The sequence below is a fragment of the Phaethon aethereus genome (genome assembly GCF_964289735.1).
Source record: "Phaethon aethereus genome assembly, chromosome: 12".
NCBI classification, from domain to species: domain Eukaryota; kingdom Metazoa; phylum Chordata; class Aves; order Phaethontiformes; family Phaethontidae; genus Phaethon; species Phaethon aethereus.
The window spans coordinates 342,827-365,887 of record NC_138588.1 but is presented as its reverse complement, the minus strand read 5'-3'; the positions used below and the strand labels follow the sequence as shown (position 1 = coordinate 365,887).

At 67.2% G+C, this 23,061-nt stretch overlaps 4 protein-coding genes across 7 annotated transcripts in view; all 4 read right to left on the bottom strand.

The window, feature by feature from the left end:
• RCCD1 (RCC1 domain containing 1) overlaps positions 1-1,138 on the bottom strand; it is a gene marked incomplete at its 5' end in the record, with an annotated part of 7,862 nt that extends 6,724 nt beyond the window's left edge. The window contains 3 exons of the mRNA XM_082005039.1: positions 34-75; positions 709-867; positions 1,127-1,138. Of these exons, the coding sequence (XP_081861165.1) occupies positions 34-75; positions 709-867; positions 1,127-1,138 (213 nt within the window). The remainder of the gene's footprint in view (positions 1-33; positions 76-708; positions 868-1,126) is intronic.
• An 83-nt stretch (positions 1,139-1,221) lies between these two features.
• Positions 1,222-4,329, bottom strand: LOC309408998 (protein shisa-like-1; the record flags this gene model as incomplete). The annotated part of the gene is made up of 3 exons (XM_082005038.1): positions 1,222-1,656; positions 1,846-2,059; positions 4,269-4,329. 3 exons carry the CDS (start codon positions 4,327-4,329, stop codon positions 1,413-1,415), a joined length of 519 nt encoding a protein of 172 aa, XP_081861164.1. The 3' UTR covers positions 1,222-1,412.
• A 788-nt stretch (positions 4,330-5,117) lies between these two features.
• MAN2A2 (mannosidase alpha class 2A member 2) lies at positions 5,118-13,791 on the bottom strand (the record flags this gene model as incomplete). 4 transcript variants are annotated; one of them, XM_082005141.1, is made up of 23 exons in its annotated part: positions 5,118-5,270; positions 5,708-5,818; positions 5,930-6,118; positions 6,451-6,534; positions 6,875-7,008; positions 7,296-7,437; positions 7,552-7,685; positions 7,781-7,895; positions 7,995-8,117; positions 8,223-8,459; positions 8,774-8,939; positions 9,107-9,174; positions 9,387-9,501; positions 9,695-9,877; positions 10,211-10,413; positions 10,606-10,783; positions 10,869-11,055; positions 11,399-11,572; positions 11,725-11,852; positions 12,628-12,799; positions 12,918-13,062; positions 13,213-13,467; positions 13,660-13,791. In XM_082005141.1, 23 exons carry the CDS (start codon positions 13,789-13,791, stop codon positions 5,118-5,120), a joined length of 3,528 nt encoding a protein of 1,175 aa, XP_081861267.1. The 4 variants fall into 4 exon arrangements, with proteins under 4 accessions (XP_081861267.1, XP_081861268.1, XP_081861269.1 ...); XM_082005142.1 differs by having other exon boundaries at positions 6,457-6,534; XM_082005143.1 differs by lacking the exon at positions 6,451-6,534.
• A 1,163-nt stretch (positions 13,792-14,954) lies between these two features.
• FES (FES proto-oncogene, tyrosine kinase) lies at positions 14,955-20,638 on the bottom strand. Its single transcript, XM_082004946.1, has 18 exons — positions 20,399-20,638; positions 20,114-20,287; positions 19,939-20,035; positions 19,322-19,505; positions 18,849-18,986; positions 18,619-18,738; positions 18,414-18,536; positions 18,158-18,344; positions 17,983-18,060; positions 17,521-17,730; positions 17,052-17,174; positions 16,796-16,849; positions 16,537-16,655; positions 16,232-16,326; positions 15,993-16,116; positions 15,706-15,863; positions 15,371-15,493; positions 14,955-15,203 (listed from the first exon to the last, which is right to left on the bottom strand). Exons 1-18 carry the CDS (start codon positions 20,621-20,623, stop codon positions 15,061-15,063), a joined length of 2,475 nt encoding a protein of 824 aa, XP_081861072.1. The 5' UTR covers positions 20,624-20,638; the 3' UTR covers positions 14,955-15,060.
• Positions 20,639-23,061: the final 2,423 nt, after the last annotated feature.

Below are 23,061 nucleotides of genomic sequence, written 5' to 3'. Positions count from 1 at the left end.
ACAGAGGCCAGTCCCTTGCCAGGCACCACTGACAGTACCTTTAGATGCATCAGCCTCTGCCTTGGCGTAGTCCTCCTGCAGAGAGAGAAAGAGTCAGCAAGAGGGAAACGCGTGATGCACTGCCTGTGCAGGCCTAACTCAGTTCAGTCTGCTGCAGGCAGAGACAGCTGCTTTAGAGAGGAGGACAGGGAAAGGACCATGGGGTTCAAGAATGGAAACAGTATCACTGAGGACAGTAAGCCAGCCCAGTAGGGCATCCTGTCCTTTCCAGAATGCAACCCCCACAGGGTCCCCAAGGAGCCCCAAGGCCTCTGATGCTTTTCAAATGCTCCCTTTCTCCTTGAGCCCCTGAAGTCCCTTGTGTTCCCCCTTGCCTCAGAGACAGTTCCACGCTGGGAGATCAGCCCCACGGCATATGCACAGTCCAGGCATGGATGGGTGTGCCCTGCCGTGGCCCTGACAGCCCAGCCGGGGCAGCATGGAACAGCAATCAGGGCCAGGAAAAAAGGCAAGCAGAGAAAACACCAGAGAGTGTCCTACCCGGAGACCAAGAGCGCCCTGCCTGGGAACCAACAGGGCTGCCCAGTGCAGGCGCACAGCTGGCGAAGGCGGATGGGCCGGGGCAGCCGCCAGCAGCACAGCCCCAGCCGGCCAGGGCAGCCGGACAGGTTCCTGCAGGGCCCGCGGTGACACACCCGCCCCTCTCACCAACTTCAGGTAGCAGGCGGCCCGGTTGCGGTGCAGCACGGCTCGCTCTGGCTCAGCGTCGCAGAGGCCCAGCGCCTGCGTGTAGAGAGCGAGGGCCGCGGCGTGGTCCCCCGCCTGGAAGAGCGCGTTGCCCCGCTCCCGCAGCTGCCCCGCCGTCACCTGCCGACGGGCACCGGCTGGGACACGCGCGCCGGGGGGGCTGGGCACGGCCCCGGCCCCCGCACGGGCGGCTGCGCCCCGGCTGCCCCGGGGCTGGGCCCGGGACAGGGGCCCTGGGACAGGACCCGCCGCCCGTGGCCGCCCCGGGACGGGCCATGGACACCGGCCTCCCACCACGCTGGGCCCGGCCCCAGCGGCCCCGGCGGCCGCAGCCCCCAAGACCCCGGCGGCAACCTCCGCCCGCCTGGCCCTCGCTCACCGCCTCCTCCATCTCGCCGCTCTCGCCACGCCCGTGACGTCACCACCGATCGCCCGGGGAACCCGGACGCCACCGTCAGTGTCACGTGACGGAACGGTGGCGGAAGGGGCGGGGCGGGCAGCAGCTACAGCGCCGCCCGGCGGCCCCGGCCACGTGCGATCTGGTGCTTGTATCCCCGCGTGCCCACTCCCCCGCCCCTCCCCCCGTCGCACCCCCGGGCGGGGACCCCCGGCCCAGAGGTACTCCCCGCCCGCGGCTCCCCCCCCCCCCCCGCCCCCCGCCCCCATCAACAGGCCCGGCCGGGGGCACCGCGGGGCGGCGGCGGGAGCCCCCCGGGGGCGCAGGCACCGCGGGGCGGCCGGGAGCGGGGCTGGCGCACGCCCGCGTGGCCACAGGGTGGGCGGCGGGCGCGGAGCAGGAGGCGGCCGAGGCGGCAGCGCCGGGTCCGGTAGAAGTGGAAGAGGTCAACGGCCATGAGGAGGAGGACGAGGAGCCCGTAGAGCCCCACGAAGGGCAGGGCCAGCGGGTTCCTGCGGGGGGGGCACCTCAGGAGGGGGCAGCCGCGGCCCGCCCCCGGCACCCCTGTGCCGGGGAGGGCCCAGCCGGGGCCGGCTTTGGGCCCCAGGGTGACACCGTGCCAGCCCCCAGGGCCGTGCTGGGAGCCCCTGCCGCCCGCCCCCGCCTCACCAGCATCACAGCCGGGCTGCAGCGCTGCTCACCGGAGGAGGCCCGGGCTGGCCAGGCTGGAGAGGTTCACCCCGGTGAGGGCCTCCATGGCCAGCTGGGAGCAGCAAGACTTGAGAGTGCGTGGGCTGGGGTGGCAGCAGTAGCGGTGGCCAGTCGGGTCTGTCAGCCGTGGGCAGTAGAAGCCAGGGTGGTAGTGGCCATCAGGGCCCACGTAGCCCTCGCAGAGGTGCAGGTTCTGCACTGAGACTGTAGTGAGAAGCAGACGCTTGGCGAGTGCCTGGGCTCAGACCCCACTGCGGGGTGCTGCAAAGGCTGTGAACGGGGCATGCGCTGGGCTTTGCCCCTGCGTCGAGGCGAGTCGCTGTGCCGGCAGTCAGCACAGGCCCAGTGGGATGGGCTGCCAGCTCCAGAGAGGTGGCCCTCACAGGGACGCTGCAGAGTGGAGCCTTCCTCAGCCCCAGCACCAGGCCCGTCTGGGAGCACCCTGGTCCCATGGGGCCTCACCACCACAGCACAGGACCCCCAAGCTCTGTCGTCAGGGTGGGTTCAGGTCTCAGCTGGCCTACAGCCCGACAGGCAGCACCAGCTGAGCACAGCCCCACCCAGAGCTGGTGGCCCTGGCCCCATGTGTGCTGTGACCTCCAGCACTCACCCTTGCACTAGCAAGGGCAAACATAGGTGAGGAGAGTGATGGCGGCTGAGAGGAAAGGCCCTGGGCCAGCCCCAATCTCCCCATGCTGAACCCCCTTCCTGTTTCCCACCACCCCACAGGGACAGCACTTCTCACCTCACAGATGTGCTACAGTGAGACCAGCCCCAGCACCACCACCCCTGGGCCACCATCCCCAGCACAGACCGCCGCATCCCAGCCCAGACCCTGCAGCCTCCATCGGGGGCTGTTCAGGAGCAGCCCACAAGGGACAAGGCCCCAGCAGGGAGGACGGGTTCAGGGAAGAGGAGGAGCGGGAGCAAGGCTGTACCTGTCCCGAGGAGGCCGGGGCACAGAGCTGAGGCAAGGAGCAGCCGGAGCAGAAGCCCACCCAGCATCTTTCCAGCCGACCCTGGGCAGAGGCAGCTGTAGCGGAGGCAGCTCTGGCTCCGGCGGAGGCAGAAACCACAGCCCCTCCTGCTCCCGCCTCCATCACGGCCCATCAAGAGCTGCTTGGAGCCATTAGAGCCTCCTGCACTTGCTGCCCTCTCCGCAGGGACCCGGGCGGTAGGCGGGAGCATTGCTAATGAGCTTCTTGGGGACCAAGTATGGGACGGGAGGTGCATTCTCCACCCTGCAGCAGGGCACTGGCTGCCGGGTCCCTGGGCCCTGGTTGGGCATCTCAGCCTGTCTGGGGATCCTGCCCTTGCGGGCAAGGGCCACAGGCCGGGCTGGGGCACGGGGCTAGTGCCTGGCCCTTGGGCTGTGGGCAGGCAGGCTGTGCCGCAGCCTCTCAGCAGCCCAGCCCCAGCGGACAGTGGGCCCTGTGCCAGCAGCCTGGCTCCCCACCAGCCATGCCATTAGCCAGGCTCCAGCAGAGCCACTAGTGGCATGCTGTGCCCGTGCCATGCTGCCCCGTGCTCCCTGGCACAGCCCTGCAGTGTGCTCAAACCCCCAGCCGTGCACCAGGCCTGATACCCTGCCCCGCAGTGCTGCCCTGTGCCAGCCACCCCTGGGGCGGTGCGAGGGGCTGAGTTGCCAGGGCTGGTCCATGCTGGCTCCGTGTGCTCTGCCCATTCTCAGGGCCGTGGGTGTGCAAGGATGTGGCTGAGCCTGTGGGCTGTGGGCTGTGTAGGAGACCAAGACAGAGCTCAGCCAGCACCACCTCCTCGCTTGGCCCTCCCCGCAGCCCTCTCCGCTGGCACCCCTTTGAAGTAATTATCCCCAGGGGGACCAAGGGAGCGCAGCAGCCCCTGCGGTACCAACAGCAACTGGGAGGATGCTCCTGGTGCCATGGCTTCCCACAGACCCTGGGGCACTGCAGACCTGCCAGCCAGGCTCCTCTAGTACCAGAGCATAGCAGCCAGCTCAGGGCTTTGCAGCACTCCGCCTCAGCCTGCTCTGGACAGCCGGGCACAGCCGGCAGCGCCCCACGGCCCCGTGCACAGGAGCAGGGGCCAGCTCCCCCAGTAGCTGCAGGCGTTTCAGCCCCGAGAGCAGTTGGCACTTCTGGCCCTGAGAGGCTGCTGTGCCAGGCGCTCGCCACAGCAGCACAGGGGTGCACATGCTGGGGCTGCAGCAGATGATATCCCCCCATCCCCTCCCTGCTGGGCTGGGCGCCCTTCCTGGGGCACCAGGGGGACTCCGGTGGCTGTCAGCACCTGCCCCTCAGCTGCAGGCAGCCAGAGCTCAGTGGAGACCCAGCTGCCAGGCTCACACAGAAAGGGGGCTAAAGGCACTGAATTTGGGAGAGGCCAGTCCCATGCTTAACCCATGTGATGCTGCCTACACAGGGAGCTGCCTAACTTTGGTCTCCACCCATCCCCCTTGCTCCCACCAGCACCAGGCGCTGCCTGTTGCTGAGCATGGCGAGGCCTGGCCCTGCCCCGGCCTCCCACACATGCCCAGGGCCTCACGGCTGGCGCAGCCCTGGGAGCACTGGCGGGCCACAGACCCCACCGAGCACAGCGCAGCCCAGCCTGGGCAGCCTGCCCAGCGCACCCAGACTGGTCCTGGCCACAGCTCCCAGTCTGCCTCCCTGCTGCCTCGGGGTGCTGCCCCGTCTCCCCGTGGAGCAGTGTTCTCACTCCCCCATGCAACCAGTGCGAGAATCACAAACCAGACATAGACAGAGGCCTTTTGAAACAGCCTTGTGTTTCCTACAAGCTCCAGGCGAGCTCAGTCTCCAGTCCACAGCACTTCCCTGGCCAGCTGCCCCAGTCCCGCCAGGCTCCTGGCAGCCCCCGTGCTGCCTCATGGGTCAGGGGGAGCCCAGCACAGGCCCCTGCCCCAAGACACTGGGGTGGGTACCCTCCCGGGCAGCCATGCAAACACAGCAGGGCAGCTGTGCCCATCCTGCCAGCAGCATGCTCTGCTCGGAGCAGTGCCTGGCCCGTGGCCTTTATGCCCAGGCAGCATCTGACAGCCTCTGCACAGCCCTGCCACAGCAGTTCACTTCTGAAATCTATCTGAGAACACAGGACTAATAAATTAGAAGGCAGCAGCCTTTGCAAGTCCGGCACCTCCTGCCCAGCACCCGCCCGCCTGTGACGGACCTGCTGGCCCAGCCTCTCCCAGGCCATGCCAGTGCTGCCGGGCTCAGGGGCTGCTCCCACGCTGCCCAGCCAGTCTCCTCCTCTCCTGCTCCAGAAGATACTACCCCAGGCGGATGCGGAAAGTGGCTATTTCCATGGGGTCCAGGTGGATGTTGGTGCTGTTGGAGGCCGTGCCCAGCGGGTACATCAAGGTCAGCGAGGTGGGCTGCAGTGAGCCCAGCTCCAGCCCCTGGAACAGGCTGCCCAGGGCCAGCTAGGGAGAGAGGAGGGAGAAGGGCAGGTGGCCCAGATGAGTGGGACGTGGTGCCTGGCAGTGCAGCACTGTGCACCATGCACGCAGCACTGTACCAACAGCTGGTTCGCAGGCCCCCCATGGCACCACGCTGACCCAGGCTCTGCCCTTCCCCACTGGGGGATGCAGGACTCATGGAAGGCTTCAGACCCACTTTGTGAGAAATGAACATTCTCCAGCTTTGCCTGGGCAAGGGGCAGAGTGTGGCTGCATGCTGTGCTGTGGGACTCTTGACTAGCCATTGGTTCTGGGACGCTGGTGCTGGGGCACCTGGGGGCCCCCTCCAGCCTCCATCCTGGCTTGGCACGAGCACAGGAGTCAGGCATGGTGCCAGACATGCCAGGGGCTCCTGCCTGGCTCTGACCCAGCAGTGAGTGGAGGTGGCAGCATAGTCTTACCTTGCCTTGGCTGGTGGTGCAGTTAAACCCCAGGTTCTTGGCCTCCAGGCTGCAGTCAAAGCCTTTGCGGTGCAGGATCAGGGCTGCCTCAGCTGAGGGTAGCGAGTCATCCTGCTGGGGAGCCAGGGTGTGAGGTGAATGCTGGGGACAGCGAGTGCGAGACACCCCAAGCGTCCTGCTGCCCCCAGGCCATGCCTGCCCCGCTCACAGGGTGCAGCTCACCTCTGCCTGCAGCATCCGCAGGTTGAGGATGTGAAAGTCACAGGGGAGAGTGGTGGAAAGGGGCATGAATGAGCGCAGGGCTGGCGGGGCTGGCTTCTCGTGGGCCACGGGCATGACCAGGGCCTCGGCGTTCAGGTGCATGGAGGTGATGTGGCTCAGCAGGGAGGGGAAGCTGATCGGGCGGCCGTCCTGCATAGGCCAAAGAGCACACGGGTCAGCACAGGCCAGGGGAGCAGCAGGGTCAGGCAGCAGAGCCTGGAGAGGGCCCACAGGGCCTCATGCTCCTTGCAGCCTCTCCAGCAGCGCTCAGAGAACAGGCACCTGCCCAGCACCCCAGGCTGCACCCAACCAGACATGACACCCTCCCCAGCGCCCAAACAGAGGGAGCAGCTGCCGGCTGGGCAGCCTGCATGGACCCCAGCTAGCCGACGGTCAGACTACGGGGCTGCTACAGGGCCTGGCTAGGCTAGTCGCTAGCAGCTAGTGCACAAGACAGGGAGAGACAGTGGAGCCAGGCTGGCCATTACCTCTGGGCTGCCAGTCCTGGCGCCGGGGAAGCCCAAGGCTTTAAACATGGAGGCCAGTTTGGAAAAGAAGCTGGAGCTCTGAATGGGTGACATGGTGCACACATAGAGAGCAGCAAGGGGACAGGACAAGAACACTGATTACAAGGGCGACATGGCTCTGCACCCCATCTGTGGGACAGACCACGGTTCACAGTCCCATCCTCCCCACACCCCCCTGCTCAAGGCACGGCCCATCCCTGTGCCGTGCCAGTATGATGGCCAGGAGGGCCACGGGACAGAGAGGGCAGAGACCCTGCACCCAATCACACATGTGGCTTTCTGCAGACACCTCCACCCTGCTCCGTCCCAAGGCAGGGCCGGGCTCTCCGGGCGAGCGGCACTGTGCCTGACCCCAGTCCTGTGGCCTCAGCCCACGCACCTTGTTGGCAGTGGCACGGCGCTCCAGGAGGAGGCGGAACCGGTTGCAGGTCCGCTTGTTGTCCTTCAGCCCTTGGCCCAGGCCCCGGTTGTCATCCTGCATGAGGCGCCGGTCCAGGATCACCTCCAGCTGGCCTGGAGAGAGCAGGACCCAGCGTGCCAGGCTTTAACACGAGCCAGCTGCCCTGCTCGGCCCCTCTCCTGCCACGCATGGAGATGCTCCCACCGGACTGGGGGTAGCCAGGGAGTCCCCAGAGACAGCAGGACCAGGGCACCCTGGCCCCAGCCCACAGCACCTTCCTCCCCACCATCCCCCTGTGCCCACCCTGCGGCACCCTCTTCCCCAGTATCTCCTGAGGACGGCAGCCCTGGTTCTGCGGCAGGCCCCCTGATGCCCCATGGCCCCGGTGGGGCCGACTCACCACTGCCGAGGCTGGAGACCCCCAGGGCCTGGGCTGTGTGCAGCGTCAGGCGGCTCTGTGTGTCTTGGATGTAGGCCATGGCAGGCATGGGGTAGAAGTTGGCCTGCAGCGGCAGCTTCCCCTGGTATCTGCGGGGCTGGATCTGCCGAGGGACAGAGGTTAGCAGCTGGAGGTGGCTCCCACAGTGCTCGGTGCTGGGTGGCAGCGCACTGTCCCCCTGTGGACAGCTGCCATCCCTCCCCAGGCTGCTGGATACCTGGAAACCATTGAGGTCCGTGAAGAAGGTGTCATCACTCTCAATGTCAGTGCTGAAGCGCAGGGCCAGCTCCTTGTTGATGTGGTCACGGATGTCCACCAGGCAAGACATGTCCAGGGACAGGCCCTCCACCCCTGTGGGCAGGCAGTGAGGGGCTGGGCCCCATGGGCAGCATCACCCAGTGCCCCCGGGCCAACGACCTCCCTGGCACAGCCTCATGCTGTCTCACCTGGCACGTTGTAAAGCCGCACCACAGTCTGGACATGCTGGTAGTAGCTAGCGACCTCTGAGAAGAGGGGTCCCTCCGTCACCCGCACTACTGGGGGGTCCTTGGGGGCATAGGGCTGTGAGGGAAGGAGAGCTGCATTGAGGCTGCTGCCTGCAGGACTGTCATGTGGCCGCAGGCACGTCTGCCAGCTGGCTCTTGGAGGCAGTCCCCATACCTTGGCCTCGCCATCAGGCAGAAAGAGATAGGCTCCACTTTTGTCCTTGGAGGTCCTGGTGCCATAGACGAGGAACTTGCTGCTCACCCTCTGCTCCCGCTCCTCTCCAGCTCGGCGGATGCTCTGCGGGGCACAGGTCAGCACAGCTGTGAGCACACCTTGCACGAGGCAGCGCTGTTGTTTCCCTCCCCTCCTTCACCCCGCCACCCATCAGACCCCTGCACTTGCCTGCAGCAGGCCCGAGCGTCCCGAGAAGCAGGCCTGCAGGTGCTGGTTCTCCAGGCAGAAGTCCTCGGCGGTGGCCGGGAAGACGTGCAGGGGTATAGCCTCCTGCTTGTGCACAGGCAAGTCCCGGCCGTGCAGGTAGAGGCGCACGGAGGACTTCAGTGCGGCATGGCTGTCAAAGGACTTGTGCAGCTGCAGCACACGCAGCCCCAGTGCAGGCAGACGGGCCAGGACAGATACCTGCAGGCAGCATGGAGACCTGAGCCAGCCCCTCCATAGGAGGGCAGCCAGCGTGTGGGGACTGGCTGGCTGTTGGCAGGGCAAAGACCCTGGCTCAGTGCTTCGGGAGCCTCTGCTGAGGGGGCACGTGCGCGGGGGCCTGGGCGTTCGCGAGCGGTGGGAGCTTGTGTTGGGATGCAGGGACACTTGTTGCCACAGAGGAGGGCTCACGGAGTGTCCCTGCCGTGGGGGCAGTGTGTGAGGATGGGAGGCTGGCACACACGGGCTGTGCAGGCTGAGGATGGGCTGGGCAGTGGCACCGGGGCACCCCATACCTGGTAGACATCAGGCACCACGTCAGTGGCGGAGCCCCAGTGTGCACTGAGCTGGGAAGGCAGGGGCTGCCCCTCCTCAGAGAGCACACGCACATTTGGGGAGTCCACCAGCACCGGCACAACACTCAGGCGCTCCTGCTCCAGTGGGTTGAACACCACCAGGAACCTGCAGGTGAGGTCACACAGGGATGGGCACCCCAGCCCCACAGCATCCTGGATGCCCCATGCCCCACACCACCCACAGGTCCCATGCACCCACCCAACTGCTTCACAGAGTCTCAGGCCCCCCCTGACAGCCCCACAAGCCCCAAGAGCAAGGTAGGCAGGCCCTACCGGGGTGAGGCATCCAGTTTGACAACTGTTCTCTCCGGGAGGGAGTCCTGGTTGGGGCGTGTGTCATCCTGGGGAGAGAAGCAGTCAGAGCTGAGGTGCACCCACCACCCCTGCCAGCTGGGCCCAGGGACACAGGCAAAGGCGGGGACCCTTTCCCCGGGCCCCCGGCCAGCACCGAGTGGGCAGGCAGGGCTGTGCTCCCTGGGGGCATGGGGACAGCTGCCCCAGCATGGCCCAGCATGCTGCGGCATGGGGAGCCATGCGGCAGGGTGCTGCTCACCATGCCAAGGAAGGGTGCAGTGGGGTTGTGGCGGTAGGTGTCCTTGTCCCCCAGCACGAGGTAATGCGCAGCATTGATGATGACACGCTTGAGGTTCGTGAGAGAGTGGAGCAGCCTGAGGCACAGGCAGAGTGAGCCACCCATGGCCATCCCCTTGTCCTGTCCCAGCATCCCCCCACACTCCTCACTTCCCCCTGGGAGAGGGGCCTCACAGGACCCCCACACCCAACCATGCTCCCAGCCCCATGCCCACCAGCCCTCATCCGAGACAGTCCCCTCAGGGCTGTGCCCTGGCCCCCTGCACGCACCGCACTCCATAGTCAACTGCCACAGCCTCCTTGGCAGTGCCGGTGATGGCATCATGGTGCTGGAAGAGGCCCAAGTTGCGGCGGGCATTGCTCAGCAGAGCGTAGTCGGAGAGTGGGTACCTGCCGTCAGCACCAGCATGGCGGGAGTGGGCGAGTGCCAGGCTGTACAGGATCTCTGCCCCCCTGCACAGGGACAGAGTCACTGAGGGTCCCTGCTCCGGTGCCCTAACACTCTGGGCCGACCAGTGCCAGAACAGAGGGCAGAGGAGGAGCAGCCAGCCCAGCCTGCCCTGGTGCCTGGTGCCCAGCCCGTGTGCTTTCCATGCACAGGGGGCTGGCCTCGGGGAGGGCTGGTGGGCGCTGGGAGAGGGCTTGGCATTGCCTGGGCCACTCCCAGCGTGCTGGCAGCTGGGCACAGACTGGGGGACTGCGGGGCCTCTGGGTGCTGCCCGGTCAACCCTTGCCTGTGCCCCCTGCACAAAACCCCTGCCCCAGGCCCAGCCCGAGTCCCCTCACCGGAGGTGGGCCTCCAGCACCCGATCCAGGCTCTTGTAGAAAGGCCGGGAGGTGTAGTAGCCTGTCCAGTAGTGATCCTCCCGGTCCGCATAGGAGAAGAAATCCCCACTCAGCACTGGGAACCCAGGTGGCTTCATCCCCGGCACGATGCCCACCTTCTTGTACAGAGCGTCAAAGTAGTCAGAGAGTGTCCCAAACTGCGCCTGCAGGATGGCACACGCAGCTCTGAGTGCGCTGGGGAGCTGCCATGGCACTCGTGACCAGGGGCTCCCACCATACCTCGTGGCACTGCTCTCCTCCTGACTGGGCTCTGCATGTGGCCTTCCCACAACCTCTTTGTGTGGGGCCCTGCTCCCCCCAGCCCTCTGCGCTGCCCCAGACCTCCCTGCACATACCTGGACATGGAGGTTGGGCCGGGAGTTGAGGAAGTCAAAGATGCGCTGGTAGTTGAGGAACTGGGCATCCCACTCCTGTGGCTTGTCGTAGCGGAAATCATCTCCCAGGGGCACCAGCAGCACCTTGCTGCGGTACAGCTTGGACTTCTTGCGGTACTGGTCCAGCAGCAGCTGGGATCTGCCAAGGGGGGCTAGGGCATGAGGCTGGCTCCTGGACAGGGCCGTGGGGCTCAGAGCTGCTTGCCCCTGCCCCGGGTACTCACCGCTCTGCCACGTTGGCATCAGTGATGGCTCGGGGAGGCACCTTCCACGGGCAGTTGATCCGGCCACCCGGCAGGCGCTTGAAGTCAAACTGGCAGCAGATCTTGGGGTCTGGCCCACAGGTGTGGGGTACGTCGTAGCTGTAGAAGGGCATCATGTGGCAGAAGATGTCGGTGCTGGCATCTGGGTCTGTGGGGCCAAGGACAGATGATCACCAGCAATGGCCCTCCTTTGCCTATCCCCAAGCAGGTGCGCCCACGGGCACGTGGGTGTGGGGATCACTGCTGGGGCAGAGCAGACCCAGCACACATGCCCTTGGAGCCCAGAGAGCACCACACCCTCCCCTGGAGCACTGGGCACAGAGTGGAGTCACCCTGCGGCTGTCCTGCAGGGCAAAACCACTGCTGGGCAGAGCCATCGCCTCCCAGTGCTCAGCTTGCCGTCCACACAGGAACATGGTTGGTAGCTGTTCCCTGCCACCACCTGCCCTGGCAGGGCCCCCTCTGCAGTCCCCTCCCCAGCAGCCCCTCACCCCATGTCTGTCTCCACATGAACTCCAGGTTCTGGGTGGCAGCAAAGTGCTTCTTTATGGCATAGTGCACGCGCTGGATGAGCATGCCCGTCAGGTTGGAGCGCTTTAGCAGGTAGGGCATGGTGGAGCTGTGCCCAAAGGGGTCGACGGCCCAGCCCGACCGAGGCGTCACACCTGGGGGCACAGAGACCTGTCAGCCCCACACTGGGCCCAGCAGCACCTCCCATGAGCAGGCTCCTGCCAGGGAAGGGTATGCCTGCTGGTGCATCAAGCAGGACCCCACCAGCATCCTGCCCCTCCTGCCCGGCATCCCACCCAGTTCTCACCAATGTTCTTCTCCAGCCACTGGTGCCCCTCGATCAGCTGGTCGATCATGGCAAAGTAGTGGGAATTGGCCTCATCAGGCATCACCCAGCCGCCTGTCACCATCTCCAGCTGCCCGTTGCCAACCAGCCTGCAAGGGGGACACACGAGATGTGATCAGCTCTGGGCAGAGCCCTATGGCAAGCTGTGTGTCCGTGGCAGAGCCTCCCCCCCATCATGGAGACACCTGGGTCCACCCGCAGCCTCTGCGACCACTGGCTGCTGCGCAGCACTCGCATTGTCCCCACGCACAGCCCCAGACAGACGTCCCTCCACAGCATCACACTGGCCAAGGCCCCAGCCCCACACAGGCCAATGCCTTCCGCTGTGCCCTGTAGCCCATGTTCCCTCTGTCCTTTACCCCCAGCCCTCCCAGGGCAGGGGGGATGACAAGGGGGCCCTCTCCCACCACACAGTCCTGCTCTCCAGGTCTCCCACTCCCTGAGGGTGCCCTGGACCTTGCAAGGCGCTGGCCCTGCTCAGGCTCTGCAGCAGTGCTTGGGGTTACAGTGATAAGAGGGAGTTTCCCAGCCCCATGAGCACAGGGAGCAGCGCAGGGTGAGATCTGCCTCCCACAGCCCCTCAGGCCCCTGCTGCAGAGGCCCCAGTGCTTGCAGCACCCTGGCTCTCACTGCACGCTGCTGTGGTTTTGACACCTCAAGGCTCTAAGAGGTTGCTGGCAGTGCCAGGGCACCCCATGGCGAACAGCGCAGAGACCACAGATGCTCCACTGCAGCAAGGGCAGCCTTCGTGTCCCCAGGGCCCTTCCCTCACGCACCCTGTGCTCACAGTCGGCACACCTCCTGCAGTGCCCTGCCTCCGGGCAGAGACCGTGCTGGGCACTGGGGCCAGGCGGGCAGCCCTACCTCCGCACCGCAGCCTGCTTCTGGGCACTGATGTTGTCCCACCACTTGGAAAAGAAGGAGATCTCGGACCAGATGAAGCGCCGGCGTGGGTCCTCCTGCATCTTCAGCACCATGCTGTTGAGGATGTGCTGCGTCTGGTCATAGTAGTACTTGTCAAAGGTCTTGATCCAGCCTGCCAGCACACGTGGAGCGTCACTGCGGAGGGCCCAGCCCTTCTCTGCCAGTAGTGTGGGGTGGCAGGGTCTGGGCTAGCCGTTCCCCTCCCCTGCCTGCCTTTGCCCACCACTCACCTGGGTCGTTGTGGGAGTGTGGCACCACAAACACCTGCAGGGGCTCAGCATCCCACTCACTGGGCTCATAAGTGATATCGAAGCCCTGCTTCCACACGCCACCGTCCTGGTTGTCAAAGGGCAGCAGGGAGTACACAGCCAGCATCTGCAGTTGGGAGACAGGACTCAGGGCAGACACCAGATTGAGAGACCCCCAACCAAGTAGGGCCAGGACCCCACGGACACCCTGGTATGGACACCCTCGTGCTAGCAGAGATGGGCCCTGAGCCGCTGGGCCGAGACGCTGGCCCCTCACCTGCAGGTCTGGGCTCTGGCCCTTGCCCCTCAGGGCGAACTGGCAGTCCTGTGGGGAGATGGAGAGGAAGCTCGGGCGACTCTCAGGGGGCAGCACCCAGGAGCCATTGGGCATGTGGTGGGGCAATGCCGGCTGCCCCTCTGCGTGGGCCGTCAGCTCCAGCACCGAGTCCTTGATGTGGCTGATAATCTCGTGGTTCTCCTCCAGCAGCTGCTCCAGCTGCTCAATGCGGTTCTGCAGCACCGAGATCTGACTCTGGGGACACAGATGCCACAGTGAGAGCCTCTGGTGCCCTTTGCCAGACAGGTCCCGTCCCCCACATGCACTGACACCAGCAGGAAACAAGTCCCGGCCCAGGCAACCAAATAGCCTCAGGCTGTGCCAGTTGGCCCCCGCTAGCCCTGGCCTGCTTGCCCACTCTCCTGTCCCCACAGCCCTTCCGCTCACCCTGGGGAAGTTGCCCCCACTCTGGTGGCGTGTGGGGTCATGCTGCACCCGGTCCAGCATCAAGTAGAGGGAGAAGACGGCCACGCAGAAGATGGCAGCTCCACACACTGTCACCTGCTTCTTCAGCTTCATCCCGGAGGGGTGCAGGGACAGACCTGCACCGGGGCAGAGCGGCGTCGCTGTCCCCGCCGGCCCGGCCGGGGGCCGGGGCCAGGAACGGGCTGGGGGCGGTGGCAGGACAGGCCGCCAGGAGACCGGGCCGGGCCGGTGCCTCCTGCCCCCGCCCCGGGCTGAGCCCTGCCGGGGACCTGGGGTCGGGCAGCCCAGCCCGGTGCCTCCGTGCCCTGGCCACCCCCTGCCTGCCTACCCGCCTGCCGCCCCCCCCCCCGCGCCCCTCCTCCTCGGGCCCCCAGACCCCCCGCGTCCCACTTTGCCTAATCTGCGCCGGGCATTTATAGCCCGGGCTGGAGCGGCGCGGCGGACGGCACAGGCCCAGGGGCGCCGCGGGCCCGGCCCGCCGCGGGGCTGGTGACGGGGGGCCAGGGCCAGAGCAGGCCGCGGCGGCCCCGCCGAGCCGGACAGCCCGGGGCCTCTGCGCCGCGGCCCGCCGCGGCGCGGGGAGGGGCGCGGGCCGGGCCGGGAGGGCCGGGGCCGCCCACCGCGGGACGGCTCCGGGGGCGCGGCCGCTCCGCTCTTACCCTGGGCGGCTCCGCGGCCCTTTCCGGCTCCTCACATCGCCCGCCCCGGGCCCGCCGGCTGCCGCGGCCGGGATGGGCCAGGCCCCGCCCGCCGCCCCGCCCTCCCGGCCCCGGGCCCGGCCCCGGCCCCGGCCCCGCCGTCCGCCCGCCCCGCCGGGAGGCGACTCCGCCCGGCAGCGCAGCGGGGCGGCCGCTGGGGCGGGACCGACGCGGCCGGGACCCCCGCGCTCCCGGGGCCGAGCTGGTCTCACCGTAGGGCCGGGGACAGGCCCTGCCGGGACTGCCCCCGGCTCCGAGGCAGGCTTGGCCACCCCCCTGTAGCCTCGGGGACTCACCCGGACGTACCCCCCGTAGCCCAGGGGCCGGGTCGAGATGCCGACGTCCTGTCCCAGTGCACCCTGTCCCGGGCGCAGCGTGGGCACGTGGCGCCGCTGCCCCTCGGGGTCTGTGCCCTCCCATAGCCCCCACAGACACGGTGCTGCAGAGCTTGTTCGTTTATTACACCGGATCAAGCCCCGCGGGAGCTGCGGGTGCCATGTCCCCAGGGCGTGCGGGAGCCCCCTGCCCTGGACTGGGGAGGGCGCACCCGCTGCCCGGGCAGTCCCTGCCCAAGGGGTGGGCGCTGCCAGCGGGATGGATCCGGGCACACGGTGCCATCCAGAGCGGGGCCGACGGGGTGCTGCCCTCAGCCCGGTGCTCCCCCTCACCGGTGCCTCTTGCGGATGGCAATGAGGTCCTGGTGGATGGTGCCGAAGCTGGGCCGCTTGCGGGGGTCGTACTCCCAGCACTGCTGCATCAGCCGGTACACCTCCTCGGGGCACTGCTCAGGGGGGTCCAGCCGCACGCCTGGGGGGTGGCAGGGATGGGGACATGGCAGCCTGGGTCATCGGTCCCTTGCCTCCCACAGACCTGTACTGCCCATCCTGTGAGCATGTCTCCACGGCAGACCTGCAGTGCTGGGCCCACGACCCCGCAGTGGCCCTTGAAAGATGGACCCCAGTCACATCCCTTACCCTGCTCCACTGCCTCTCGTGTCTGCTGGTTGCTGAGGTTGGCATAGGGGACGGCACCCAGGCTGAAGGCTTCCCACAGGAGGATCCCAAAGCTCCAGACATCACTCTCAGAGCTGTATCGGCCTGGGGATGCAGGGCGGGACAGATGCTGGTGGCTGGGGACACCCATGGCACCACTGCCCTGTCTGTGCCCATGCTCACGAGGGCTGAGGTGCCCCAGCTCTCTCTGCCTCCTTCCCCAGGACCAGGCGCGTGGGAGCAGGTTGGTGTGCCCGGACTCCTAGCTCCCAGCTGTGCCGTGGCGCTGCCAGGCAGTACCCAGCTCCATCCCATACCATAATTGAGTGCTTCGGGGGCAGTCCACTTGACGGGGATCTGCTTCATCCCCCCTGTGGAGGCGTAGACACCATCTGCCTCCTCCCGCGACATCCCGAAGTCGCTGATCTTCAGGGCATTCTTCTCTGTCACCAGGCAGTTGCGAGCAGCCAGGTCCCTAGGAGAGCACAGAGCCATCAGCCACACACCTGGCCATCCCCAGGGGCCTCCGCCGGGCACGGTCAGGGGCCAGCGAGGGCTCCGGGGTTCGCCCTGCCCAGCACCTGCCCATGCCACTGGAGCCCACCTGTGGATGCAGTGCTTGCTCTCCAGGTACTCCATGCCAGCAGCAGCATTCTCCATCATCTTGATCAGCTCCTTCACCCGCAGGTGGGGCCCCTCGCTGCGCAGAAAGCTCAGGAAGTCTCCCCCTGCACCCAGGATTGCGGAGCTGGTGGGCGGCTGCCCTGGCACGCCGTGGCGAGCTTGCACATACACGCACCGGCTGCCCCGGCAGCACAGGGGCTGCAGGACGGGGCCACTCACCCTGCACAAGCTCCATGACAATATAAATGGGCTGCTTCTGGGTGCAGACGCCAATGAGCCGGACGATGTTTGGGTGGTTGTACTGCTTGAGGATCCTGTGGGGACAAGGACAGGCACCATGAGCGTGTGGGGGCCCAGCTGCCGTGGGCACAGGCCACCTCTGTGCCGTCCCTAGGACGCTCTGCCCAGCTGGCCCTGGGACACGACCCTCAGCACAAGGATGCTGCAGTCCCAGCGGGGTTTGAACAGCCCCAAGTCCTGAGGACGGACAGATGGGCCAGGACAAGGGTGATGGCCACACAGACCTGGCTTCCTGCAGGAACTTGGCCTTGAGCTCAGGCGGGAGGGTTTCCCGGCAGGATTTCACAGCCACGGGAGTGTTGTCGGCACGCAGGCGGCCACTGAACACCTCCCCAAAGTTACCCTGCCGAGAGACATGGGTGCACCTGCCCAGCTTGCCGTGGTGTGGCCTGAGGCAATCCCTGCCCTCCCGCAGACCCCCTGGGGGCAGCCCTCCCCTCCCACAGACCCCACGCAGGCAGGGACCAGAGCACCCTGACTCACTCGGCCGATGTGCTCTCCCAGCAGCACGTCCTCATGGTTAAGCACCCATTTGTCCTGCAGCGAACGGACACCGGAGGCAGTGAGCCATCCCCCAGCCCACCCCAGGCCTACACCCGCCCCTGCCCGGGCAGCTCCCTCTCAAGTCACCACGTCTGGCTGGAGAAGCGTGCTTGGGGCTCCCAGCCCAGCTGTGGGCAGGGGAAGGGTCTGCCCCATACATGGGGGACTCGTCACCCTCCCCGCTGCCTGCTGTCACCTTGGGCACGGCCCTGGCCAGGATGATTCCACTCTTCCGGGTGATGGGCTGCTGGCTCTGCAGGAGGTGCTCGATGAGCAGCGGGATGGTGGGGAAGCCTTCCCCCTCCAGCCGGTACATGTTCTGTGGGGAGGAGAGGCTGAGGGGTTGTGCCTGCACGCACACACGGGTGTGCTCACGAGGGCTGGAGTGCATGCATGGATGAGTGTGCACACATGCACACGGCACACTGGGCATGGCAAACACGCGTAAGTGGGAATCCCGAGGCACAATGTAGGGCTCACACCCCACGCTCCACGCTTGGCCTGTGCAAGGGTGGGTGCACACAACTTGTACCGTACACACACATCCCGTGCACTCACACCAGGGGCCCTGTGGCTGCAGAGCCAGGGGCCATGCCCAGGCAGGGACTCCCGCCTGCCTGTGCAGGGCCAGCCCCGGCTGTCTCTCCCAGCCTGTGGTCACTCACGTCGGCAGCCTGGATGATGAAGTGCCGGGGCTGCCCGTCCCACAGCACGCTGAGCACATATTCCTGCTTGCCCTGGCTCTCCCTCACCAGGAAGTCCCCGCTGCAGCTCAGCAGCTCCTGCACCTCCGAGCGCGGGATGGCCCCGTGGTACCAGACCTGCTGGCACAGCGGCTTCTGCAGCTCCGGGATCAGGGGCACGGGGGGCGGCAGCTGGATGGAGACAGGCATGAGCCCAGCCGTGCCCCCAGGGTCCTGCCGCAGGCAGGGGCAGCAGCGGTGCCTGGAAGCTGTGCCCAGGGCAGGGCGCAGCGGGCGGGGGGGCAGTGGCAGGAGGGGCTGGAGCGTGGAGAGGAGGGAGGCTGTGGGGCCAGAGACAGAGGGTAGCGGGTGCCCCCGGGCCGGGAGGCTCGGCAAGGCAGCCAGGCAGGAGAGCGGAGTGGCTGGAGGTGCCCAGCGACTCACCAAGTACTTGGGGCTGAAGATGCCCGAGATGTGGTTCTTGAGGGTCTCCAGTGCAGTGGCCCCGCTCCGCTCCTGCTCCTGGGGGAAGGAAGCAGCTGTGTGCTGGGCCGGGGGCAATCCGAGCCTGGTATGCCCCAGCCCTGCGGCCCCTGGGCTGCGGCGGGGCAGGACTCACCACGGAGGAGACCGACTGCCGGTCCTCCTGCAGAGGCAGGGAGGGCAGGGGCTCCCCGGCACCCAGCTCCGCCAGCTTCCCAGCCAGCAGGTCCCGCTGCGCCTGCAGCTTGGCCTGGGTGCAGAGGCAGCCCTCAAGCTGCTGCTGCGCCTCCTGCAGCCCCTGCCGCTTGCCCAGCAAGTGCACCCTGGAGATGGGACAAGGCGGTCAGCCCCCGCCAGCCCCAGCCTCTTGCCCCCCACCCACCACACCTCACCGCTCCCCGGGGCTCCGGCCCTGCTCCTCGCCCCGGATCTCTGCCTGCAGCTCCCGCACCCGCTGCTCCTTGCTGCTCACGGCCTCCGTGGCGGCCTCCAGCTCCTCCTCAAGCGATGTCAGGCTGCAAGAGACACAGGTGCTGGATGGTGCTGAGCTCTATTGCTGGCAGCGGCAGCCCCTGCCCGTGGCCCGGCCCCACTCACGCGTGCTGGACGCTCTCGATGGTCAGTTCATTCAGCTGCAGCTCCCCTGGTGCCAGGCCCTCCGTCTCCTCCAGCAAGCTCTCGTCAAAGGACACAGCCAGTGGCACCTCAGAGCCATACCTGCAGGCACCCAGTGCAGCTCTGCCTCCCACCCGCCCTGTGCTGGCTGCTGGCCCCACAACCAGCAGGGCCATGCTCGGCAGAGGGGCTGCAGCCATGCGGGGCCATACCTGCGGCTCTGGGTGAAGCCACTATACTCGGTGGCTGGGTCGATGGCCTGGATGGCACCGGCAATTTCCTGGTGCACAGCCAGCACGTCGTCCTGCACCAGGCTGCTGATGCTGTAGTACTCCCCGAGGATGTCCTTCCTGCAGGGATGCAGGTGCTGGGGGCTGCCGGGCTCCTGTGCCAGCCAGCCCAGGGCCCCTGCGGCCAGGCACCACCACCCCTGCCCCAGCCCTGCTGCCCAGGCTGCAAGGTCCCCGCATCCCACTGGCTTGAGCCCTCGGTTCCCACATCTTTCATGGCACTGTGGGGCATCACCGTGACGGCTGCAGGTGATGGGGCAGGGAAAGTGCACGTAGCTGGCAGGACTCTGGCAGAAGGAGGGAGCACCGCCAGTTCTCGGGGCCATGGGGGTCCCCAGGGACGGACAGTGGGGCGTGGGGTGGGCAGCAGGATGCCGGGCAGCCAGGGCTCTTACAGGACAAGGACCATCTCCTGCTGCAAGCTGTAGAGGGACTGGTGGAGGTTGGGCAGTGCCCTCTGGTAGTGGTGGTGGTGGTGGAGCGCGGCCGCCTGCACGGCCAGCACATACTGGTTGTGCAGGGCGTAGAGCTTCCAGAGGCTGCGTACATACTTCTCCTTTGCCTTGTCTCGCTCCTTGTCTGGGGGGAAAGGCCATGGAAGACACCCGCTGCCGCTGTGCCGCTGGTCCCAGTGCTGCGGCGCATCCCCTCGAGCAGCCAGCGAGGGTCACAGGCACCCGGCAGGGATGGGGCAGGGGCAGGGGGTGGTGATGGGGCTGGGAGGGGGGTCCCAGAGCAGGCAGGTGATCTGGGGCTGGGTCCGGGGCAGTCACAGCACACCTCCCTGTGCACAGGGATGCTCACAACCCACAGCACGGTGTCCCCGGGCCCAGAACCCACAGAATATTTGCCCAGCTCCCTGGGGGCCAGGCCGGGCTCTCCCAGTGCTGCTGCCCCTGGAGCCCCTGCCCGACCCAGGCTGCGTTGCAGGTCCCACGGGGCGCGGGGTGCTCCAGCCATCCCTGACCCACTGGGCGCTGAGGCGAGCCGGGAGGGACGGGCTGGCAGGCACCTTTGCTGGCCTCCTGGTACTTGCGCTTGGCCTGGGCACTGTCGCGTGCCAGGCTGCGGTACTGGGCCTTCAGCTTCTCCATCTCCTGCTGCGTGGTCTGGAGAGGGAGATGCCATCAGGGGAGCGGGGCCAGGCCGGGCCGGGCCGCCTGCTCCCCGTGCCGGGACCCACGTACCCGGGCATATTCCTGGCTGAGCTGCTGCCACTGCTCGCTGAAGGCCTTGCGGAGCTGCTGCTTGTCGCGGATGAGCAGGCTCAGCTTGGCCAGCGGCCCCGCCGCCAGCTCTTCCGCGTGCCGTCGCAGGATCTGGCTCAGCATCTCCGTCTGGCTCGCCAGCACCCACCAGGACTGCAGGGATGGGGCAGGCGTCAGGGACAGCACAAGGATGGCTGCCCTCCGGCACCACACCGCGCTGCACCGGGCTCTGCGGGGCACACTCCTGCACTGCAGCATCCCTACCTCCCCGATCTGGCTGCCGTGGTCACCGGCGCGGAGCTGCCCGGTGCCCTCCTGCTTCTCCAGCTGGGAGAACATGTGGTGCAGCATCCCCGCGTACTCCCGGTCGCTCTTGGCGCGCTGCGACATCCACTTCTTCATCAGCTCCAGCAGGCGCAGCTCGCTGTCCTGCAGCCGCAGCAGCGCGCTGTGCCCCTGCGGGCACCACAGCTCCGGCCCAAAGCCCATGGCACCGCCGTCCTGGGCAGGAGAAGGCTGCAGAACAGCGGTAGAGCCTGAGCCGCAGCTGCCGCCCCGCACCCCACGCCCCGCACCACCCTCACCGGTGGCCAGGGCTCTTTGCATTTCGCGCCCTCCCACCCATCACCCTGTCACTGGGACACGGTGCCTGGGCCGGGCAGCGGTGGGGGGCAGAGTCCTCCCTGCCCCACGCGATCTGCCTTGCAAAGCGCATTCAAAACAGGCGGGAGGGTTGAGCGCGCCCCAAACCCTGCAGCAGCTGGGGCCCGCAGGGGACAGTGCTGGGGAGGAGGAAGCATGGGGTCAGAAACAGCAGCGTCACCTCTGTTGTGCACGCGGGTCTGCTCCCCAAGGGCCCCGGCCCTGGCCGGGGCACCGGCCCCATGCGGTCTGCCAGCTCTGGCCCCATCCTGCCCGTTGGCACGGGCACCCCTGTGCCTGTGGCAGGGGCAGCTGGGCACGTGGGGATGGGGGAGCTCCCAGGGGCCAGGGCCGGGTGGGGAGCCGGCAGGAGGGTGACAGGGCACCGAGCCCTGGAGGAAGGTGCCAAGCCTGGACATGTCCCAGTACGCGGGACTCCAGCACGGCTGTTGGGAGCCAGACTGGTCCCAGCCATGGTCCCAGGGTGCCCTGCCCCACAGCAAGGGAGTAGCAGGAGCGGGAGGGTGCTGGGGCACGTCTCTGTGCAGGGCAGGACGTCCCCTGCCACGGACCTTGACCCCACAGAGGGCCAGGGCCAAGAACCCCCCCAGCCCCGCAAAGGGGTCCCCTGCCCCTGCCAGCTCCCCGATGGGGCATGGCCCCTCCAACCTGTGTGTGCCGTGAGGTCCCCGCCGTGGGGCTGGCGCTGGCGTCCTCCCGGGGCCGGCGCAGTCTGGACCTGGTGCAGCTCCGACTCCTGGGGAGGAACAGGAAACCCGGAGCTGACCATACAGCCATTGCGAGATTTCCTGTGCTTCCTCCCCTCCCTGCCAGTCCCCGCACCCGAGGCCAACGCCGGCACACGTCTCCGCCATAGCTGGGCAGCCCCCAGCCCTGCTGACATTCTCCTGACTGCCTCGCACCAGGGCCTGGCACCGTCAGGATCCGGCCCCGCAGGAGCCCAGGGCTCTTCCTCACCCCGGCTGTGGTCCACTGCCCCTGTGGAGCCTGACCTCAGCCCTGGCCCCACAGTGGTTTCACCCAGCCAAGCCCCTTCAGCCATGCCCAGTCCTGTGTCTCTCCCAGCCCCGCTCCATGCCTCTGCTTCCCCAAGAGGCTGCAGGGACGGGGGGGGTACCCAGGGGGGTCCCCAGGGCCCTGTGCAGCCCCACTGAAGGGGGAGCATCCCACTACCATCTCTGAGCCTGGCCCTTGTGACTGTGAAAGACCACAGGACAGCGTGGTCGTACCCCAGCCCTTGGCTCCAGCCTGCGCCCACACGGCCCGGACCCCACGCCCTGCGGCAGCCCCAGGCGCTCCCCCCCTCAAAGGGCTTCACTGGTGCCACGGTGCTGCGGTGCCGCTCAGCCCTGGCAGCCACATCGCAGGGGCAGCCACCACCACCTCCAGCCAGCACTGCCACACGTGTCCCTGTCGCTGGCACAGCCTGGCTTGGCTCCACTCGGCTTGGCCCGGTCGCCTCCTGGGTGGTGTGTGCTGAGTCCCCCGTCCTGTGCCTGGCAGGGAGGCCCCAGCCCCAGAGGGCCATCACAGTCACCTGTGGGACGCAGCTGAGCTGATTCCACGTTTAGAGGAAGTTGGGGGAAAAGGCATGTTGGGCAGGAGTTTTGCTGACTCGCTTTCCCATGGCTGAGCAATGGCTGGGTGGTCACACCAAAGAGCAGCACAACGGCATGGCATAGCATGGCATGGCACGGCATAGCATGGCACGGCACGGCACGGCCAGGGGCTGCCACGGTGCCCCAGGCACAGACCCCAAGCAGCACTCCAGCAAGAGCGGGAGGTTTCTGTGCTGAGCGACACAAATCCCCACTCAGAGTCACTGTGGCCCCCCTGGGTGAGAGGAGCTCGGTTAACGCCCCATTTGCCGCCTGCCCAGTTGAGCAGTTCAAGAGCTGCTATGTGCTGCCAGGGTCCCCAGTCACCTACCAGCTGGTCACCCTGTAACTGGCCCTGGTCTTCATGGGGTCCTGCCTGCTGGGGGTCCCTGCCTGCCCACGCTCACAGCATCCTGCCTGCCAGGGGGACTCCGCTTTCCTGGCGTCCCATTCAGCTGCCTGGAGCACTCGGTGCTGCTGACGTTCCCCAGCACCACCAGTGCCAGGCTCCCTGGAAACAGCAATTTTCACAGCACGTTTGAGGGCGAGAGCAGCTCTGCTAGCACCAGCGCTGCAGCTGCCCTGACCTGCAGCAGATGCCAGACTGCCTCCAGCCCCCTCTGCCCCGGCCCTGGAGCCTGCCCAGGAATAGTTTTGTTTTCCACC